At 38.6% G+C, this 19,339-nt stretch overlaps 2 protein-coding genes across 31 annotated transcripts in view; both read left to right on the top strand.

Annotated features, from left to right (window-relative positions):
• Positions 1–5,396, top strand: part of LOC147164127 (disks large homolog 5-like) — a 51,256-nt gene extending 45,860 nt beyond the window's left edge. For all 5 annotated transcript variants that reach the window (XM_086092701.1, XM_086092699.1, XM_086092698.1 and 2 more), the window contains 4 exons: positions 219–346; positions 527–636; positions 1,657–1,766; positions 2,112–5,396. In XM_086092701.1, coding sequence (XP_085948827.1) covers positions 219–346; positions 527–636; positions 1,657–1,766; positions 2,112–2,215 — 452 coding nt within the window. In that variant the 3' untranslated portion in view covers positions 2,216–5,396. The remainder of the gene's footprint in view (positions 1–218; positions 347–526; positions 637–1,656; positions 1,767–2,111) is intronic.
• A 3,901-nt stretch (positions 5,397–9,297) lies between these two features.
• Positions 9,298–19,339, top strand: part of kcnma1a (potassium large conductance calcium-activated channel, subfamily M, alpha member 1a) — a 188,352-nt gene continuing 178,310 nt past the window's right edge. For all 26 annotated transcript variants that reach the window (XM_086092826.1, XM_086092815.1, XM_086092804.1 and 23 more), the window contains exon 1: positions 9,298–10,173. In XM_086092826.1, the coding sequence (XP_085948952.1) occupies positions 9,871–10,173 (303 nt within the window). In that variant the 5' untranslated portion in view covers positions 9,298–9,870. The remainder of the gene's footprint in view (positions 10,174–19,339) is intronic.

The following is a 19,339-nucleotide window of genomic DNA, read 5'->3' as shown; positions in this document are numbered from 1 at the left end:
TTCCACTAGATTGCACAAGATACATAACATTAGTCTGATAGCATAATTACTGTTATCAAATTAATTTAAGAAAAAAAACACTTGCTATAAAAGAAGATCATTAACCTGTTTATGATCCACTTTTTTATGATATTTTCTTGGCTAAAATATTGGAAAACACTGTAATAGACAATATAGACACATTAAATTGAGCAAATGTGTTTATCTTTTGTCTGCAGAGGTGATGAAGGCGTCCCAACAAGCCATCGAGCGAGGCGTCAAAGACTGCCTCTTCATCGACTACAAGCGGCGCAGCGGCCATTTTGATGTGACCACGGTTGCATCCATAAAGGAAATAACAGATAAGGTATTTGCCCCATTTAATCCAAAATGATAACTCTGCCTATGTCTCTTCTTAATCTCTAGTGATGAGGATTTTTCGTACTTCTTATCAGACATCAGTAAAGACGTCTGCGATCGGCAAATCTTTTTTTTTTTGTATCCCCTCTGGCTTATGACGGATTTTGTTGCTTGTTTTCCATTGCAGGGTTGTCACTGTTTGCTAGACATTGCGCCACATGCTATCGAGAGGCTCCACAGTGTTCACATTTATCCCATCGTTGTCTTTGTCCGCTACAAAAATGCCAAGCAGATCAAGTAAGTGCAGACACCATAACAATAAAAATTGCTGACTCTGTTGTATTCCCCCCCCCCTTATGGCTAGAAGCTACACTTTGAATACATCAAATCTATCTAAGGTGGAGCTCACTAGAAATTTGACAAATAATGGGCTTGTGGCAAGGGAACGGAACTTTGCAGGGTTTTCGGTCTCCACGATGTTGCTTGGGAGATTGTTCCGTAGTCGCGTATAGTAAGGGACAAAGTTCCTGCTCTGGTGGGCTGTGCGAGACGTTTTGCGCCTGATGATATAGAGTCCCCATGACAAAACAGTCTGACAAGCTGCAGGAGGACAGTGCCCATGGAACGCCTGGTGGACTACAGAGAGACCAGCTATATTTCGGCATACAGAGAGCGGTTCCACAGGATGGTTTGGGAACATTCTTTGACACTTGTCCTGTAGCCGGTCGAAGGATTTTAGGACATAGGCTGGTGCTCCATATCACACAGGGGAAGCATATTCAAAGGTACTTCTGATGCATGATCTGTACAGATGGGAAAGACTTTCCGCAGAGATGGAGCTTCTGCTTCTGTACAGCATGCCCAGCAAACGTGCAGCACTTTTTGCTTTTTCGACAGCATGGGGCACCCAACTCATAGTGTTGTTTTGGGTCACCCTGAGGAGGGTGATGTTTTCTGACTCCTCAAGTGCAGTATTTTGAAATATTACCTGGGGATGGAGGTTGGTCTGCAGATGTTTTTTTGTGGGACACAATCATGCTCTGGGTCTTACCAGGGCAGAAGGTTACCTGTCACATCTCAGCCCATTCTGAAACCCGTTGAGATTGTCACTGATTTGCTGGGCACACTGCTCAAGATTCCAATTCAGCATGACTGTTTCTAGAACTCCACTGATTTTGAATGATCTACTAATAAATTTAGTCAGGGAGCTTCTTGATAAATTCCAAATTAAATCAGGAAAACTGAAATGGTGATAAACAGTTTAACCCTATAGCTCCATTACGGTGTTGTAACTAACGTGTCCACCTTTGTTCCCAGGGAGCAGAAGGATCCTGTTTATCTGCGAGACAAAGTGTCTCAAAAACATTCCAAGGAGCAGTTTGAAAGTGCACAGAAGATCGAGCAGGACTACAGCAAGTTCTTCACAGGTGTGTGTGTGTGTGCGCTTTTGTCCAGGTTTAACTACCATTGTGGGGACCAACTTGAAATTGTAGGGACATTTTGGTGGTCCCCACAAGTTCAGACCTCTTTCTGAGGGTCAAGACTTGGTTTTAGAGTTTAGGTTTTAATTTGGTTATGGTTGAGGTTAGGGTAAGGAATTGGGATAGGCAATAATTTTTGATGGTTGGGGTTAGGGGAAGGGGCTAGGAAATGCATCATGTCAATGAGATATGCCCACGATGATACAAAGACTTTGTGTGTGGGGGGCGGGGGTGCGCGTGTGTGTGTACACATTGCTTCAGTATGTTTAATGTAATACGTCTCCATCGCAGGTATCGTCCAAGGCGGCTCCCTCCCGTACATTTGCACTCAGATCATGACTATAGTGGATCAAGAACAAAGTAAAGTCCTGTGGACTCCGCTGGGCTGCCTTTAAGCGGGCAAAGAGAGCTCTCATCTTCAACACTCATTCATGAAACCCTCCTCACAACATACAATGGTTGTAAAATTCTAAGTTGTAAATTATTGATATCTATTTTTTTCTTGATTTTCTCGAAGTACTCCAGAGCAGGCACGTAGCACTGGCTCTCCACCTTCAAGCTCATTCAGTCTTCCCTGAAGGACTCCTTAGTGGTGTATATATGTGTGTGCGCTGAATGTGTGTGCGCGTGCTTGCGTGTGTGTTTGTTTTCACTATTGACTCCAGTGACCCTAAACTGCCTCGATGCCCTCTGTTGTGTACGCAAAACCGTCACGCTAATGATGTTCACAGTGGAGTGTTAGGGCCACAATGAAAAGGGGGTGGAGGAGGAGTGAAATTACAAGAAAATACCAACATATATATTTTTTTAATCCTGAACTGCTGTCTTAATGTATATATATTTTTTTTAATTGAGATTTTATTCTTGTAAAATGATGAGTACAGTGTTCCCTCACTTTCCACGGGTGACGCGTTCCACCCGCAATAGGTGAATTTCCGTAGTTTGTTAAAAAAAGATATTATTTTTTCTTTCTTCATTAACCGCTAATACCATGTTTCTTGCTCTTTTTTGCGTAAACAAGAATCCTCTTTGAAGTTCATTCCCTTCTATTAACTTGTTTATTCTATGTCTCCTGCAGTGCATGGAGGAGGGGGGGAGGGGGTTAATGAAACATACATTGGCCTTACAGTGTAGGTGCCAGCATGTAAAGGTAACTGGTCTGTCCTAAAAATAGCTCACCACTGATGGGACACTGACTTGCTAAGAAGAATTAAAAGAAAAATGTCCACATTTTTTAAAACTTACCATGGAACGTGTTTCTCAATTTACCAAATATTCTATATTTTGTCTAACTCATTAACTCCCAGCCATTTTCACTGAAACAACCCCCTACACTCCCGGCTGTTTTACTAGATTTTGACAGATTTTACAAGGCCCACAGAATGTTGTGTTCTATTGCTATAAAAAAAATGGAACCTACCAAAAGAAAGATTAGTGTCAAAAGAAGTACATTTCTATCTGTTTTGCAGCAATTTGCATTAGAATATAGCTAAATGTCATCATTATTCATTAATCTGTTTAGAACTGAGGGGAAAAGAGCTTTTTGCAACATGGCCCTTGTTGATCTCTGCTGCCACCTGCTGGCCGTTTTTGTAATAACTTACATTGCTTCAAGCATTCTCTTCAGTTCTGAGGCTGAGGCATTCTCTTCAGTTCTGAAGCTGCATCAAAATAAAAAAAAATTTTTTTAAGCTTATCGGTACATCTTTGTGAGCATGGTAATATATAAAATATAAATTATTTATACGTTTTTGGGAGCAAATGAGTTTAAAAAAAATGTAATAGATTGTTGGATTTACTCAAATTTTACAAAAAAAAGATAAAAAATAGCAGCATAAATTGACCCAAATAAAAATCAGCAATTTAATGAATTAATTAAGTTTAGTGAGGGACCACTGTATTGCAAAATTTGAAATTTAATTGTGGCAAATCAACCATGTTCTTGTACTGTTATGATTTAATGTTCATTTAATTGTGACTTTTTGGGAAAATTACAGCTTAACTCTCATAAAATAATTATTTTAATGATGACTTTTTCCTTCATGTTATGACATTATTCTTTTATAAATGCAACTTTACTTTTGTAAAATGACCTCGTAATATTACGACTTTACTCTCATAAAATTTAGACTTTATTATTGTAAAATGACCTCTTTTTTTTTACTTTTCATCATGGTCCTAACACTCATCTGGTAAGAATTTGTCCGTGTAGTAGTTTGCATTGATGGACCTCCCCCTAACAATTATGCACCCGACTGACATCTATGATGGATTTTGTTTGTGTTGAGTCTGCTGTTGTTGTTGTTGTAGTAGTTGTTGTAACGAGTGTCATGGTGGTTGTCATGACGTACTGTAGCTGCGCTCACACTGCCCGCGATGACGGCATCCACACGTTAGCTCTATGCATTTGTGTCCTCTTTCTAGTAGCAGGGTGTGTGCCAGCGTTTATTATGGGCCTTTCGGAAAGTGCCTTCTGTAAAAGACGACTGATCTCCAAGCAGCCCCCCCACCCCCCCTTCCCAAGTATGTAAGTGCGTGACAATGTCCACCTTGTATTATTTTTGTTTGTTTGTTTTAAGAAGGTAGGAGGCCGATGTGGCATCCAAACGGGTTCAACTCCACAGAATGCACTCCAGGGCTAGACAGACCACTGTGTAACTATATCCTTCTCTCTTTTTAACATGTATTTAACAACATAGAGTATGCAGACACACACAGACAAATATATAAATATAAATATATATACAGTATATAAATCTATATATAAAAGATTATATTCTATGTATTTTCACTAGGTCACATGCCTAGGAAGGTCCGGCAGTCATGTTAGCATGTTTTTTTTTCTTTCTGTGGTTCTTTGTCAGTCACTTATCGATGTTCTCCTGAAAAGAAGAGACACTATGAAGCAACATTTTGCAGGGTAATATCTGAACTCATCATCCTTTTAGTGACGTTTTCATTGTTATTTAATTTTGTTTTGAGGAGGGACGAAGAACTATGAACGGCCTTCCCACAAACTGTATTTTCTCGTGCCAAAATCCACTTAAAAAAATGTTTTTACCCCTTTTTATGTTTGTTTGTTTTGCACTTGTTTAGCTGTGAACTGTAAACATGTAACTGTTGCCAGGTTTTCAGTAGATTACCGATACTAGGTACTATCATTTCTACTGTAACTAATAAACTTCTTTTTTTTTAATGCGTCACATCAGTTCCTTACATTTCATCAAGGGCCTTTTTATTCTGACGAGATAAAAGGATCATACCTTTGAATTATTCAAAAACAAAAAGGGAGATATATTCTTGCACAGTTTTTTTCAAAGGAAATGTGGTCCACCAGTTTAACTATTGGGCTTTAAAAATAACTATTAAAAAAAAAAAAAAAAGTAAGCAAAGTGTAATGTTACTATTTTTCTGTGTAGATAGCATGTTAGTGGAAAATGCGGGACACAACACGGAGTGGTTGTCGATGCAATGCCAGGTACTGATTGAACGTCTCTTTATATGAACAGAATGTGATTTATATGTTGAGACAATAACATGACAATAAAAGTATTTTGTTTTTTGTCTGTATCACAATTTAGACTCTCAGTGTTTAATTGTGTTGCTCCCGTTGTACGAAATGTCGTACCCTCGCCGGCCGCGTCATTAGGTTCAGCTACAGAATACAAATGTATCCACTTAAGCACCGTCAAAATCTCTGCCTTTACAGAGATAATAATAATAAACAAAATAATGAAGAGAAAAAGAGACTTTAAAAAAACTTGAATATTTGACACTTGACAATATTTAATTCTTACAATGATTTTTTTATAGACTGGGATCTTTATTAGAGCACATTAAGAAAACAAATACAGTGATTTACAGGTTTTGCGCAAAACACTTTTTTGCTCAAATGTTCTTTTTTCCCCCCCCACTGAAATGAATGGAAATATGGAATATCCAGTCCCACGAATATTTTTTTGTAGCGTGAATTATTTTATAGGAAAAATAGCACTCTACAGTTGTTCTTTTATGAAAACATATATGCCAATTGCATAAACACAATGCGAAGAAACGGATTTTGCATCATGATGTCATCTTTTAAAGTTGAATGGATCTTTTTCTGGCGTGTGCAGTGTACATCTTGGCCACCAGGGGGCAGCCCAACACCCAAATATAAAACACTTTGTAGTGTAACACAAAGAAGAGCTGTACTGATAATAGTTGTTCTTTGCAGAGGATAAAGAATATATGCCTGTTTATCTGCATGCGATGCTACCATTTGTATTCAAATATAAGTGGTTTATAACTACTGTTATATCAATGTTATTTATGGTGTTTCACATCTTGTTAGCTTTGAGCGAGAGGACTTTTATAAAACAAAGTTATGTTGTCACTTTTAACACATGCAACTCTATTTGTTTAAAGTTTAATTTGCCAGTAAGTTTCAACTGGGAGTGACAATAAACAGTATGAAACTTATTTTTGGAAGAATTGTTCACGAACTGCTTCTTGTACAGTTGGCTGCAACCGTCAAATTTTTTTTCCGGCAACTCAAAGAAATTAACCACGTGACGGTTGGTAAGTGAGCAGCATGTAAGTGATGTTGTTCACGTCCACCATCGTTACTTTTATGGCCTTCTTGACAGCTACTCACATTTCTCCGCCACCTTTCAAAGACCCACATTTCACCCTTTTCGCCAAACTTTCTCACACTTGCACTTCTCATGACTTCCTCCTCTCTTGTGAGAGGCTTCTCACCTGACAGCTGAAAATGATCACTTTCTTGGGTTGCTTGTTAACACCACAGAATACAGTAGATGTTGGAGAGTGACACCATGCACCACAACATCTGCTGTGGGGGTCTTCTCACCCTGTTCGAGGACAAAATTAAGCGACATCTATGTTTTTTTCAATTTTGTACATTAAAGATTAAGAAATAATTGCAGTGACGTTTAATTGTCTTGGAACTTGTTTTTTTTTCCCACTGTGGCAGTTCCCCATCTTGCCAGCCGGGGGCACTCTCTTTTACCTGCTGCTTCAATGTCTATAAGAAACTGCTGGTTTTGTAAAGCAAAGTGCTTTGAAAGTGACGAAAAAAACTTGAAAATTTATAATCATATGAGACGCTATTGGCTTAGTATATGTTATTCAAAACTTATCAATATATTTTAGAAATACTCTAAAATATAAACCTTGTACAAATTATATTCTAAAATAATATAAACATTAAAACATTTTAATTCCAAAATTTTGATTTAAAATAAGCATTTTTAAATATTCAATTTCAGAAAATATTGCATTGTGGCTATATTTGGCTAATATTTTATTCCTGAAACATATTTTTTAAATATTTTATCCTACAAATTATTTTCTCAAATGCTCTACTAGTTAAACTGTTTTTAAATAAGATAGACGTTCAAAGAAAAAAACGGGTTAATATTTATATATATATATATATAGCATTTTTTTTAACAATTATGAAATATGATTTTGTTTTCTTGAAAAATACATTCCGAAATATTGTTGTTGTTTTTTTAAACAAAGACTTCCCAACATTTTATTCTAAAACATTATGAACTTGATTTATTCTAAAATGTTCAAAAATGCTATTCTAAAAAAATATATATTCTAGCGAATATTTTATGATAAAAAATAAAAATTATAGCATTTCATTTCTGTATCTTTATAAATGTATACACTTATGAGTAATAATGATGTAATCGTGCGTTGGCAAGTATGTCTGTAACTTATCCTTCCCAACTTCAATGCTTCAGTTACAGCCGCTATTTCAGTCATGGTATCTGCATTTCTTTGACAGTAAATCATGCATATAGACGTTCGCGGATAGACATTATGGACAAAGTTATTGGGACACAGTAAATCAATTAGGGCTTGTGCTTGACCCCCGAGTTGCTCCTCAATGTCCACATAGGGTTTGTGTTCTTGGAGGCTTGCGACACAGGTGGTAGAGTGCACCTGCCCACCGCGGCTCCCTACGGTCTCCAGTTATACAGGGGGGCCCCTTGAGCCAGCTGTTTCCCCTCCTATCCTTTGCTAGGCCTGGCTACACAGATACAGGAGCCCTTGTATTCTTGCGACAGTCATGTCTCACCAATCTGCACCTGTTCATTTTTTTAGCCTATTATGTGAGCTGTAATGGCTGGAACGCACATTCATCACACCTTAGTTGTTTACTTAATGAAAACCCCATCCATGAAAAGACAAACGCTCTGTAATACATAGAAGCACTATGCTTAATGAAAGCGCCACGTAATGATTTGATCCGCAGGTCAAAATATTAGGTACACTTGCAGAGTCAACTGAGGTCCAAATTCAAAAGAGGTTTTCTAATATTTAAGAGCAGACTAGAAAAAGAAGGAAAATAACAACGCTTCAAGGAGTGCATGGAGTTATATTAAAGTTGGTAATTCTGCTCAAAATTGACACCATATGGAAAGCAGAATAAGGTAATTTCCTCAATAATGTTAATGAAAACATACGAAAAAATGTAATTGGATAAGTCTAAAAATGAAATGTGTATTAAATTAATAAAGACTCTTCTTATAATAAGCTTACATGATTTCTGAAAACAAAGAATATGTTTTTTTAATTAAAGTAAACTATTTTACATTAAATATAACAATATCAGTAAAATACAACTTTTAATCAAATAATTCATTAATGGAAACAAATGCAAAAATGTGCTTCAAATATTATTTTATCATTAAAATAAATAATGTTACACCAAATGTGAAGATAACAGTAAAATAAACAATTTAACATTTTTATTGTATTAAAAAAATGTTACACTACTTAGAATTAAATAAAACATATCTAATAAAATGAATACGTGCAATTGTTAGTAAAATAAACCATTTGAATAGATTGTTATAATTGGTTATTACATTTTTTTTAGATTAAATAAAAAAATGAAAATTTCGGTTGAATTATTTTCAATTGATAGATCTACGTTTACATAAAACAAACGAGTGAAATATATTATAATTGTAATAGTTATAATATAAAACATGTTTTCATTTAAATAACCTTTTGATTATTATAAGTTAATTGTGGATAATTCAAAAGGAACATTTTTATTTAATTATTGAAATATACTTTTTTTGTATTAAACAACCATACAGTATATTGACTTATTGCCATACAATATTTAATCAAATACTGTAATAGGTTCTAGAATGAAAATAGTTATTTTATATAGTTTACATTCTTCATCACAGTTTCTTTTTGTTTTGATCCCATTTGCGCCTCCTTGTGGAGCGTTTTCCCGTCGTCGTGACAGGCGCTCAGCTGCGGATGGAGACACCAACACACGCACACTCTCTCTCTCTCTCTCTCTCTCTCTCTCTCTCTCTCTCTCTCTCTCTCTCTCTCTCTCTCTCTCTCTCTCTCTCTCTCTTCTCTCTCTCTCTCTCTCTCTCTCTCTCTCTCTCTCTCTCTCTCCCTCCCTCCTGTAGCACGCACACGCACCCGTCCAGTGGTCGAGTACATGCAGCCTCCTTTACTCGACTGACGACGGCCGCCGGAGCATGTAGTCCTCCGCGCCTCTTTTGGCCACAAACGCCCGCCACAGCCTGACAACACTCGCCCGGCGAAAGTGTCATCGAGGGGGTAGTAGGAAGAGGAGAAGGAGGTGGAGGCTCGGATGGAAGACGGCTAGAGCGAGGTGTCCCCACCGTGGAGCCATTTATTCCTTTTTTATTTATTAAACTATTTTCTTTTTGGAAGGTTGATCCCCCCCACGCCCCCCCCCCCCCACCCTCGGACGAAAGCTGTCATCGGCGGCTCCAGGCCGTCGTCGTCGTCGTCTACCATGGCGAGCGGTGACTCGCGCATGTTGTCTCTCTTTGGGCAAAACTCCCAATTCGGATGTTAAATACTTCTGTCGAGCTGCTTTTTCCGCCTGTTTTGTGTTTTCGCGCTAAACAATTGACGGGAGCCCCAGAAAGAGAGTGAAAAAAAGGGAGGTTGTTTGTTCTCGTGGTTCCCCGGGCATTATGGCTGGTGAGTGGGGCTGGGGACGCCGGCCAAGGCTCTCCAAGGCTCCCCCATGCTAGCCGAGGCGGATGGCACGGTCCCCCATGGCAGCGACAGCTCTATGAGGACAAGCGATAGCGACCCTCCGCCGCCCAAAGCCGCCGCCGTCGACTACTCCATCCTCATCTTCAAGATGCAAGACGTCGTCATTCCCTTCTCGTCCGAGGTGCCCTGTGACAATAATGGGCAGCGCATGTGGTGGGCGTTTCTCGCCTCCTCCATGGTGACCTTCTTCGGGGGGCTCTTCATCATCCTGCTGTGGAGGACCCTCAAGTACCTGTGGACCGTGTGCTGCCACTGCAACGTTAAAAGCAAGGTAAGGGTCATGTCTGAGGTGGCTGGAAATCGGATGGCACTGGGTCACAATGTGCTACACTTAGGGGAAATAAAATGTGATGGAACAAGTGGTTAGTGGGTCTCGCAGTCGAAAGGACCAACATTCGAATCTCTATGTGCTTTTAAAGATTTACTCAGAGTGCTCTGACTCAAAACTGTCCATAGCTCTCCTTCTCTCACCAAAAAAAAGTATCCAGCAGATCGAAGCATGTGATTGACTTACTGGTTGTATCCTACTTGTCTTACAAAAAACAACAAAAAAACAACAAGAACCTGACGCTTATTGATATTCTAATTCATCTGGGTCAGACTCATTTCTTTCTTAGGGCAATACATATATTGCAACTGGATTGTTTGTTTTGTTTTGAAGACGTTTCACATCTCATCCGAGCCCAAACCTGATAAGCAATCGAAAATGAACGCGTATGATTAAATAATAAAGTGATGAGAAACATCAGCGATTGACGGGCATCTAGTCCAGATTGTATCCCACTTCTCTCACTCAAAAAGTTACCTATCAAGGCTCTAAATACTGTATTTATTTATTTATCATTATTATTTTTTTGAAGAGCAGTTTTTGTTTTGCAACTGAATCCCAGGGACCTAAAGAAGAGGTTATAAAGATGTGACAATAAAACAAATGAACAATTGTTTATCTTTTTTATATCATCAATAATAATTTCCTAAATTCATATTGTGCATAGCAGCAAACTGCATTTTCTTGTCTAGAAGCAAAGCAAAATTTATTAAAATAAATAAATAAATAAATCTAGATTTGTTAGAAGTTAAAATCAAAAGACAAAACTATTGTGAAAAAAACAAACATTACTGATACGACAGTATACTATATCAATATAGGCCACTCATTCTAGCTGACGTACACTGTAGCTTGCCATAAATCATTTCCGCTTCTGGTTCTGTCTAGCTAGTACATTTTCTCTCCTGAGTCCAGACACTTACGAATTATTTTGTTATTTTGCTGTTCAAAGTGGACGTTCTCCACTTTAACGCGGTTGCAGTCTGACGTCTGTAAAAAGTGGACTTGTTCACACACCGTGTCATTCTTAGGTTAGCTTAGCAATTAGCATGGCTTCTCCCTTCATCAGAATGCTTGTTGTTGCTCGTCGTTGCTAGCAAGCTGATTAGCTAGCGACGCAGCCTAGTGAAGCTTTATGGGCCATCTCGACATTCGTTTCTCATTTTTGCTATCCATTGGGTTTTAATGAGGTGCCACTTTTTTTGAGCCTTGACTATAGGATAGGTTTAGGATAAGGATGCATTGATGATATTGACTGGCGACCAGTCCAGGATGTACCCCACTTTTCTTGCCCAAAACTCAGCTGGGTAGGCTCCAACTCAGGTTGCCCACCGCTTTGCCTTAGAATAATCCTCACTCGTTTCCAGCTGTCTGTTCCGTCAGCGCACTTTTGCGTATTGGTGGGCTGCTTTGGTTTGAATCATTCTGACTCACATGTATGGGAGGGGAGCAAGCGGCCCCACCCGCACCCCCCCCCCCCCTTACTGCGACGTGTTTTATTTCATAATGGCTGCTGCTGGGAGCTACTTTGATATTTGAGATGTAAATAAACAAGTCTTGTCGGTCCGTCTCAGGTGAAAGCAGAAGGGTGATTTAAAGAGCGTCAAGGATAGATGGATGGATGAGGGAGGGAGGGAGGGAGGGAGTAGAGTGATCTGCTTTGACCTTGATGTGTTGGCGGCGTGTGTCCAGTTAAAATGAAAGTGTGATATACTGTATATCTCCTTGCTACAAGCCAGCTATGTTGTGTAGTCCATTTTGTCATGCTGAGAAACATCCATGGGGGGTGGTGGGTGGGATTGTTGGCTCTCATGCTCCACAATGATGTTGTAGTACTAGAGGTTAGAGTTATTGATCTTGGTCTGGTCTTGTAATCGATTGTATTCATGTCAGACTTAAGAATATATCACACTTTAACCCTTTAACACCTCTTGGTCTCATTCTTTAACGTTTTGGTATTGACCTGATTACAGTTCTTTACAGACTTGACTTGGTCACAGTTAAGACTTAGACTTACACTCACTTGGTTTTGACCATTTAAAGGTTTGGTATTCTTTTTTTAAAGTCTTTGTCTTGGGTTGACCACGTTACTCTAAATTCCTGGTTTTGGTCTTGGATGCAGTTTTGGTCTTGGTTATTTAGTCTTAGTTTGGACTTGGTCAATATTATAGTCTTGATTTTGATTCAGCTCTTTAAAGTATGTCTTGAATTGGCCTCTTTTGTGAAATCTTGGTCTGCAATGATCTTTAAAAAGAAAAAAATCCTGGTCATGGTTTGGAATATTAAATAACTTGGTTTTTACTTTTTCTCAGATCCTTAAAGTCTTGATCCTGACTTGGTCTTACGTTCGTTCCCCCCAAATTCAAGCCTTTTGCATTTTTATTACCGGTACTCATTTTTACTCTAAGCATTAACCTTTTCTTTTATATATTTTTATCTTGTGTTATTTTTACAAATCGTGGGACTTACTGAGCTAACCTGGGACCTCGGAGATTGTATTTCATGCCATGTCATGTGGTAATGTGTGTAAGGCAGCAACAACAAAAATCCTTGGATGTTTGCATCCTTGAATTTTGAGAAAATAAATTATTTTAATCCTTGAAATATCTACTTTAAATATAACTTCAAACGACAATGACAAAATAAAAATAAGAAAGTGAAATAAGAATAGAATATACTCAAATAAAAGCAATTAAAAAAAAAACAGTAAGAACAAATACTGATTGTTCCAGTGCGTTTTGGCCTCTTGGAGGTCCATGGTGTACTGTACACACTTAAAGTGAGTACAGAAGAAAGTTACAATTGAATTCTATTAAAATAACTCTTTTTTTACACATTGGGAAAAATTTGTGGCTTTGCGTAGTGTTAACTTACCTGTGGGTAAGTATTCCTATAGCATTTGTGTTTGAAGGAAAAACACACCCGAAGTCGATGCTATCATCCGGTTAGCAATTGAATGGGATCCTCTCTTCGCTTTTAGCATTAGCGCTAGGCTAGCGATGTTTTAAAAACAAAGCTTGTTTTGTATTTAAATATACAGTGGATGTTATTCTTGTTGTCGTGTGTTAAGTTTGACAGTTAACCCCAACTAGTATGTCATTAAACTGCTTAAAGTATGCTTGGGGACAACAGAATAACCAGAATAAGATACGCTACACACTTGCTAGTGCTAATGCCACGCAAGCAAAATGATGCAGTCAGGGTACTTTCACATCGTCGGGAACTTCGGTTTTCTTCGATTATAACGTTTTAAGTGGCCCAATTGGCCGATTGTTTTGGCAGATGTCTAAATGGCCGATTAATCGGTCGGGCCCTACTCTTAATTTAAAAACTAAAAACAAAAATAAAAATAGATTTTTCGGTTTCCTTCTGGGCCTAAGTACAACCTTGTTCAATGTTTGGTAGAATGGTGTTCATCAGTTTTTGTGTAATCCCGCTAAATAACAAACTCACAGATCTAAAAACATAATTAACCTCGTGACTTGGATATCAGCCATCCTGCACACACTTATCAAGCATCCACAACCTTCATGCTCAGTTTATTTATTTTGCCTCTAAAAACGTGTAAACACCAGTCACATAAGCTAACATGCAAAATTAAATTCCTTGAATAAATAGTCGTCTCCCATTTGGATAGCTTTAATTTCTACTGATAGATGATTTGGGACACTATGCAGTGCAGGCTATAACTTCAATAACTCTCTCTCTCTCTCTCTCTCTCTCTCTCTCTCTCTCTCTCTCTCTCTCTCTCTCTCTCTCTCTCTCTCTCTCTCTCTCTCTCTGTCATCTATTTGTACATAAGACATGTCTTCAAACCATCCGTCATACCTTGTACTGTCTCGCAAGGATACAGATGAAAACAAACCATGTGATATAATTAGGAATCCATCTTGTGACTAACTACTGGTTAGGATCAGCTCGTGTCCCCTTGTATAAGAAACCATGTCAGAGCCATGTAACTCTTTTTTTATTCTGGAAGGCTGCGTCATACCGTTGGGTGACTTTGGTGGGCTTGACACTTGGCTGCAGAGGGAAGAGGCTCGTTAGGAGTATTAGAGAGGTGGAAAACAGGATCTGTGTTCAGCTGACTGGAGCGGCCAGCGAAGTCCGCAAGTGTCAAGAACAGGATGCGTCTTCGTTTGGCTGGGGGGTCGAAAGACTTTCTTTTGGGACGATGTGAGAATGTAAGAGGAAGGAGGAAGTGAAGTCAGTGCAAAATGAACCCGTCGCCATTGACACGCAGCTGTGTCCTAATTCTTGGAAGTGATTGTCGTCTCTGTCAGGGCTTTCAGAGGATAATTGTAGAGGAAGATCAGTGGATGCAGCAAAAGAAATGTTAAGTGTCTTCCTGGAAACACCAGTTAGCGTACTGACTGTGTCCAAATTCTGGACCCGACTAGGGTGGTCTTGGAAGGACAGTGGTTCCCAATCTTTATTGAACCAAGGAACTTAAAAAAGAAAAGAAAAAGTATATTCAATGAAATATTACTGATGTCACTTTGCTAACAAATTTACTCACTCAGTATGAAATCTTGGGCTGTTTATGTCAGCGGAAAATAATTATTGTGTTGTATGAACGGCAACAGATGGATACATAGCTTAATTCTACATTCTGCCATCTACAGTAGTGGTAGAACATTTAGTTGTTCCTCCTGGTTGGCATAGATAGATATGGTAATTAAGTGAAATTGACTAATTTAGTCCACCCAATTGTGCCTGATGTAGGCGACGACTTTCGAGGCATTTCCCAAAACCATGTCAACAAGCTACGGGGGATTTGCCTTTAGCATCATGTTACCAGCTAACCTGGCTAAGTAACTATGCTACATGGCTAGTGGGCTACATGTTAGCATAATGATCATTTGCACAGGTTTTAAGGTCCCCAGTGGTAGGCATACTGTATCTGGTTTGAGAAGAATCTCAATGATCATAGATCTGTTTCTTACATTAAAAAAATTAATACAAGTAAAATGTATTATGGCACCAAAATTAGTTGATTGTAATGAATTGTGTTTCAAAAGGTTTTTTCAGAACCAAAGTGTTGTTTTTTATCCTTATAAGGGTTTGACCATGCAGTGTAAAGGCCTTGTTGAGATTGGTTTCTTGAATTTATGGTCTCACAATTGCCAGCAGAATTTTTTGAAAATTTGGTCCCAAAGCCGGTTTCATTTAGCAACATTCAATTTGGTTTGTATTTCAGCCATCGCTGTTGAAGCGGCCATTTTAAGATATTTCTTAACCATTTATTATATTGTCGGTGATTTTTAAAAATCCAATTCCTACTAAATTTTAACTAAATATACTAGACATGTATGGACGATGCTATATTGCAATCATTTTTCAATTTCATCATTTTGTATGATTGGACGAGACAACCAGTTTTTCATTACTCATTACCATGAGAAAGTATGTCCATGTTTGACTGGTAATGTTAGGAAAGACTCATTATGAATCATGAAACTCTTAATACCGATGCTTCATATGGATAGAACTTGACCTCTCTATTTCTCAACTTTTATAGGGATAGAAGTGCCATTCATCACTCCTTGCACTTTAATCCCTATTATTGATGTCTTGACAATAGCAGCTAATCAGATTGCGTTGTTCCATTTATGTTTTGTCTCATGTATCAACTAGTGTTTACAGTCTTCTATTTACTGGCTTACTACCTTTTTTACAGTTCTGTTCGTTAACTGATTGCTCTTTTTATTTTAACAAATGGTTATCCAATATCGAAAATAATCACTTAAATGGTGCATGCAATTAATATCTATTTTCCGTCTTGCTGAATGCAAAGCTTGTTTTCTGTGTTGTTGCGCTTCTTCTTCCTCTCTGTTGTTTGGTTACCTAATAGTCTAGTTTATCTACTCTGCGTCATGCCACCTCCAGAAGTTCTTACATGATGCCTCTGCTAGTGGAGATGCATGTGGGAGGGAGGAGCATAGAAGCTTTTCTAACATGAATGGCGTCAGCGTCTGTTGAAGAGGCTGGTGGGGAAACATGGCACTGCTAGTGGGATTCAGAGATTAAATTTTTTTTTTATTTCTAATGGAATGGGAGAACCTCTGCTTCTACCTCATGCTATTTTTATACTAAAAGTTGCAGCCAAGTGGTGAACTTAATTTTTTTTGCCTTAAGACGCCATAAATCAACAAATTCTTTAAAAAGAAATAAAACAATTATAATAAAAAGTCTGTTTTTCTCTCAAATCCGCACCGGCTAAATTAGTAGATCCTCAGGGATCATTCTTGAATCCACTTGCAATTCAGTTCACTCTCTTAATGCACTTTCTCTTTTCGTTTTTGGCCCCCGCCGCACAGCTTTGCCAAACTTTGTCCACACGCTGTTCTCTCAGTAATTTGAACAACTTTCTCAGACTAATTGGAAAATGAAAGCAAGTTTAGCCGTCCTCAATGTGTCCCTCTAGCATTCCTGCTAACGTCTGCCTTGTTTATGTCTCAGTTGTCCTTGGTATCACACAGGCCCAATTTTAGTAATGGCACTAGGGCACATTTCCAGAGTCTTCCCTGTTTCATGCCCCGGTCACGTCCGTCATTGATTACTGCAACACTATTTTCACTAGCATCCAATAAGTTCAAGACATTGGCTCCAAATTATTCCAAAAGACCTGCACCAAGGCTTTTGATCACATCTCCTGACTTCTAATTCAGCTCTATTGGCTTGTAGTTCAGCCAAGGACAAAGAGATTTTTACTGCTCAAGCCCACATATAACTTTGTTCCCACGTTACCTGGGTTTAATATATTTTCTGATGTATTGTTTATTCCTTGGGTGGTTTGGGAGCTGCCATAAAGTGTAAGGGTTATTAATTAATGATTATGTTGCCCTGTCGAGGACAGCATGCCCACAAGAAACTAGAAAGTATGTTTGAGCACAAGCAGCATACATACTGAACAGTAAGTACATTAGTATGTTTTGGTGAGCAGCAGCTGATCATGCAGCTACTGTACTAAATCAGCACCTTCAACCTCGCCCACCCTCATCTCCCCCCAAGGTGCAACATAAGCGTGTTAATGTGCACTTTAGACCCGACAGCTGTCAGAATTGTACAATTGTTTCTGTCCAAACAGCTCATGGAGTAAGTTGACGTTGCAGTGTACCTGCCACCCCGCTTGTGTAACGTCCACTCCTGACATGTAGCTTCGTCATCTAATCTAGCTCTTATTTTGACGTGATTGTTTGTGGCATCCAAATGTTCTCACCACCCCTTTACAATTGTTTCCTGTGGTGAATGACACTGTAGGTTGCAAAATAAAGCAGGTTTTATTGCATTTTCATTACTATATGTAGCATATTATATATATCAAAGCCTTCTTAAAATAATCGCCTGTCATTTTTTTCAGATTATTCAGGAAACACAAAAAACACAACCATTTGCATCATGAGGAGATGATTTAGACAAAAAAAATAGCAAAAAATTACCTCGGCAATTATTTTAAGATGGTGAAGATTTTAGCGACTGAAGCAAAGTGGAGTGCACTACTCGGCTGCAACCAGCAGAGGCGCTGTTGACTCACCCTCAATGATTTTAAGACACAAAGAAGTAAACAATTATAAATGAACAGAGATGGGCACTTCCATCAATCGTCAATTCCTGGTAATAACGATACTCACCTTTGGCCGAGAGCTTCCACATTTATGGCGAATGCTTTATGTCATGGAGTGTCGAAAAAATACACAGAATGAGCAGGACCGTCTGAACTCACTCTAGTAACAAGTGACTGTTGGCCAGGAAAAAAATTAAATTTCTGTTGATCTAAATTGCCACATTGGTCGATAGTTAAAAAAAAAAGTCACTGAAGCAATTTAGAGTGCTACACTAATTCCATCAAAATGGTTGTTGCTCGTATCACACAGTTTACAATTACAACCCTGAGCAAATGCTGTGAGGAAGTAAATCCAAGCTGGATTGCAAGGGAGCTCAAAAATATCTCAGAGTACATACACATTTTCTGCTTGATTGTGTGTGTATTCTAATGTTTGTTTGTTGGCGCGCCAGCCAGCCTCTAGTGGGACTATTAAAAATTCATCCCGTCTGGTGGAGATTTTGATGCGCTGTTTACGCTGGGCCCACTCCGCTTTAATGATGGGACATATCCTGACAATCCTGAGAGAATATTGCTTTTTCCAGGAATATTTAGTAGCATTTTGTAAGGAAATTGAATCGGCTGTATTTAGAGGACATTTTAAATATTTTTGTGTTACTATTATTATCATTATTGACATGCTTTGAAATATATTTTTTTTCCGAAGCAAACAATTTTCAGTGCAACCATGGCCGCTATTCTTGTGGAGTGTCTTCAGACATGATTAGCCTCATTGTGGGTGGTGGTGATTTTCATGGTCCAGTTTGAATTGTGTTCATCATTTAGTCTGATTTCCTACTAAATTCCTGTGAGAATACGTGTGTGTGGTGCCAGATTTGTTACTTAGACTTCATTCAATAGTTTTACGGCTGTTGTTTTCATACCGCCAGATAAATTCCAGCTAATGTGCACCGCCCAGTGATGTATGGCAGCCTTGCGGGGATTTTACATCACAACAACTAATTTTCATAAGTGAATGTTCCTATTGATTTTGGGCACTGAAGCTTGCAAGCATTTAATTGAACACTTGGAAATCCTTCCCAAGTATGTGTCTTTTCATCTCGGCCACAATAAGTGAGATCCTTTTTAGAAGAGTGCTCTGCTGTATGCGTTACCTTTAATGCTAATTGCTTGCGTAGGTGTCTGCACAGAGGAACTGTTGTGTGTGTGCGTTGTCGTGTGTTTTCGGCAACACACCAGCTGTGTTTTGCAGAGCTCACGCCCCGCCATCAGCTGTCACTCTCACTAACCTCGACCTAACTCGGCCCAGCACAAGGCAGTCACCAAAATAAATTGCTGGAATTGAAGCATTTTGCAAAAACAAGTACAGTATTCCAAACAGCAGGGCCAACCTTAAAAAAAACTCAAATTAATTGATTAATGCTTGTTATTGTAGATATGTAATGTATGGAGAACTTCCAGTGTTTTATGAAAATCTGACAAATTTAGTAGCATTTAATATCCTTTAACACGTTTGTCTACACACATTGGCAGATCTTTCTA

Source organism: Leptonotus elevatus, chromosome 13 (assembly GCF_054856555.1).
Source record: "Leptonotus elevatus isolate MCC_2025b chromosome 13, RoL_Lele_1.0, whole genome shotgun sequence".
Classification (NCBI taxonomy): domain Eukaryota; kingdom Metazoa; phylum Chordata; class Actinopteri; order Syngnathiformes; family Syngnathidae; genus Leptonotus; species Leptonotus elevatus.
Note: the sequence above shows the minus strand (reverse complement) of the source record. Positions and strands in the feature narration are given on the sequence as shown.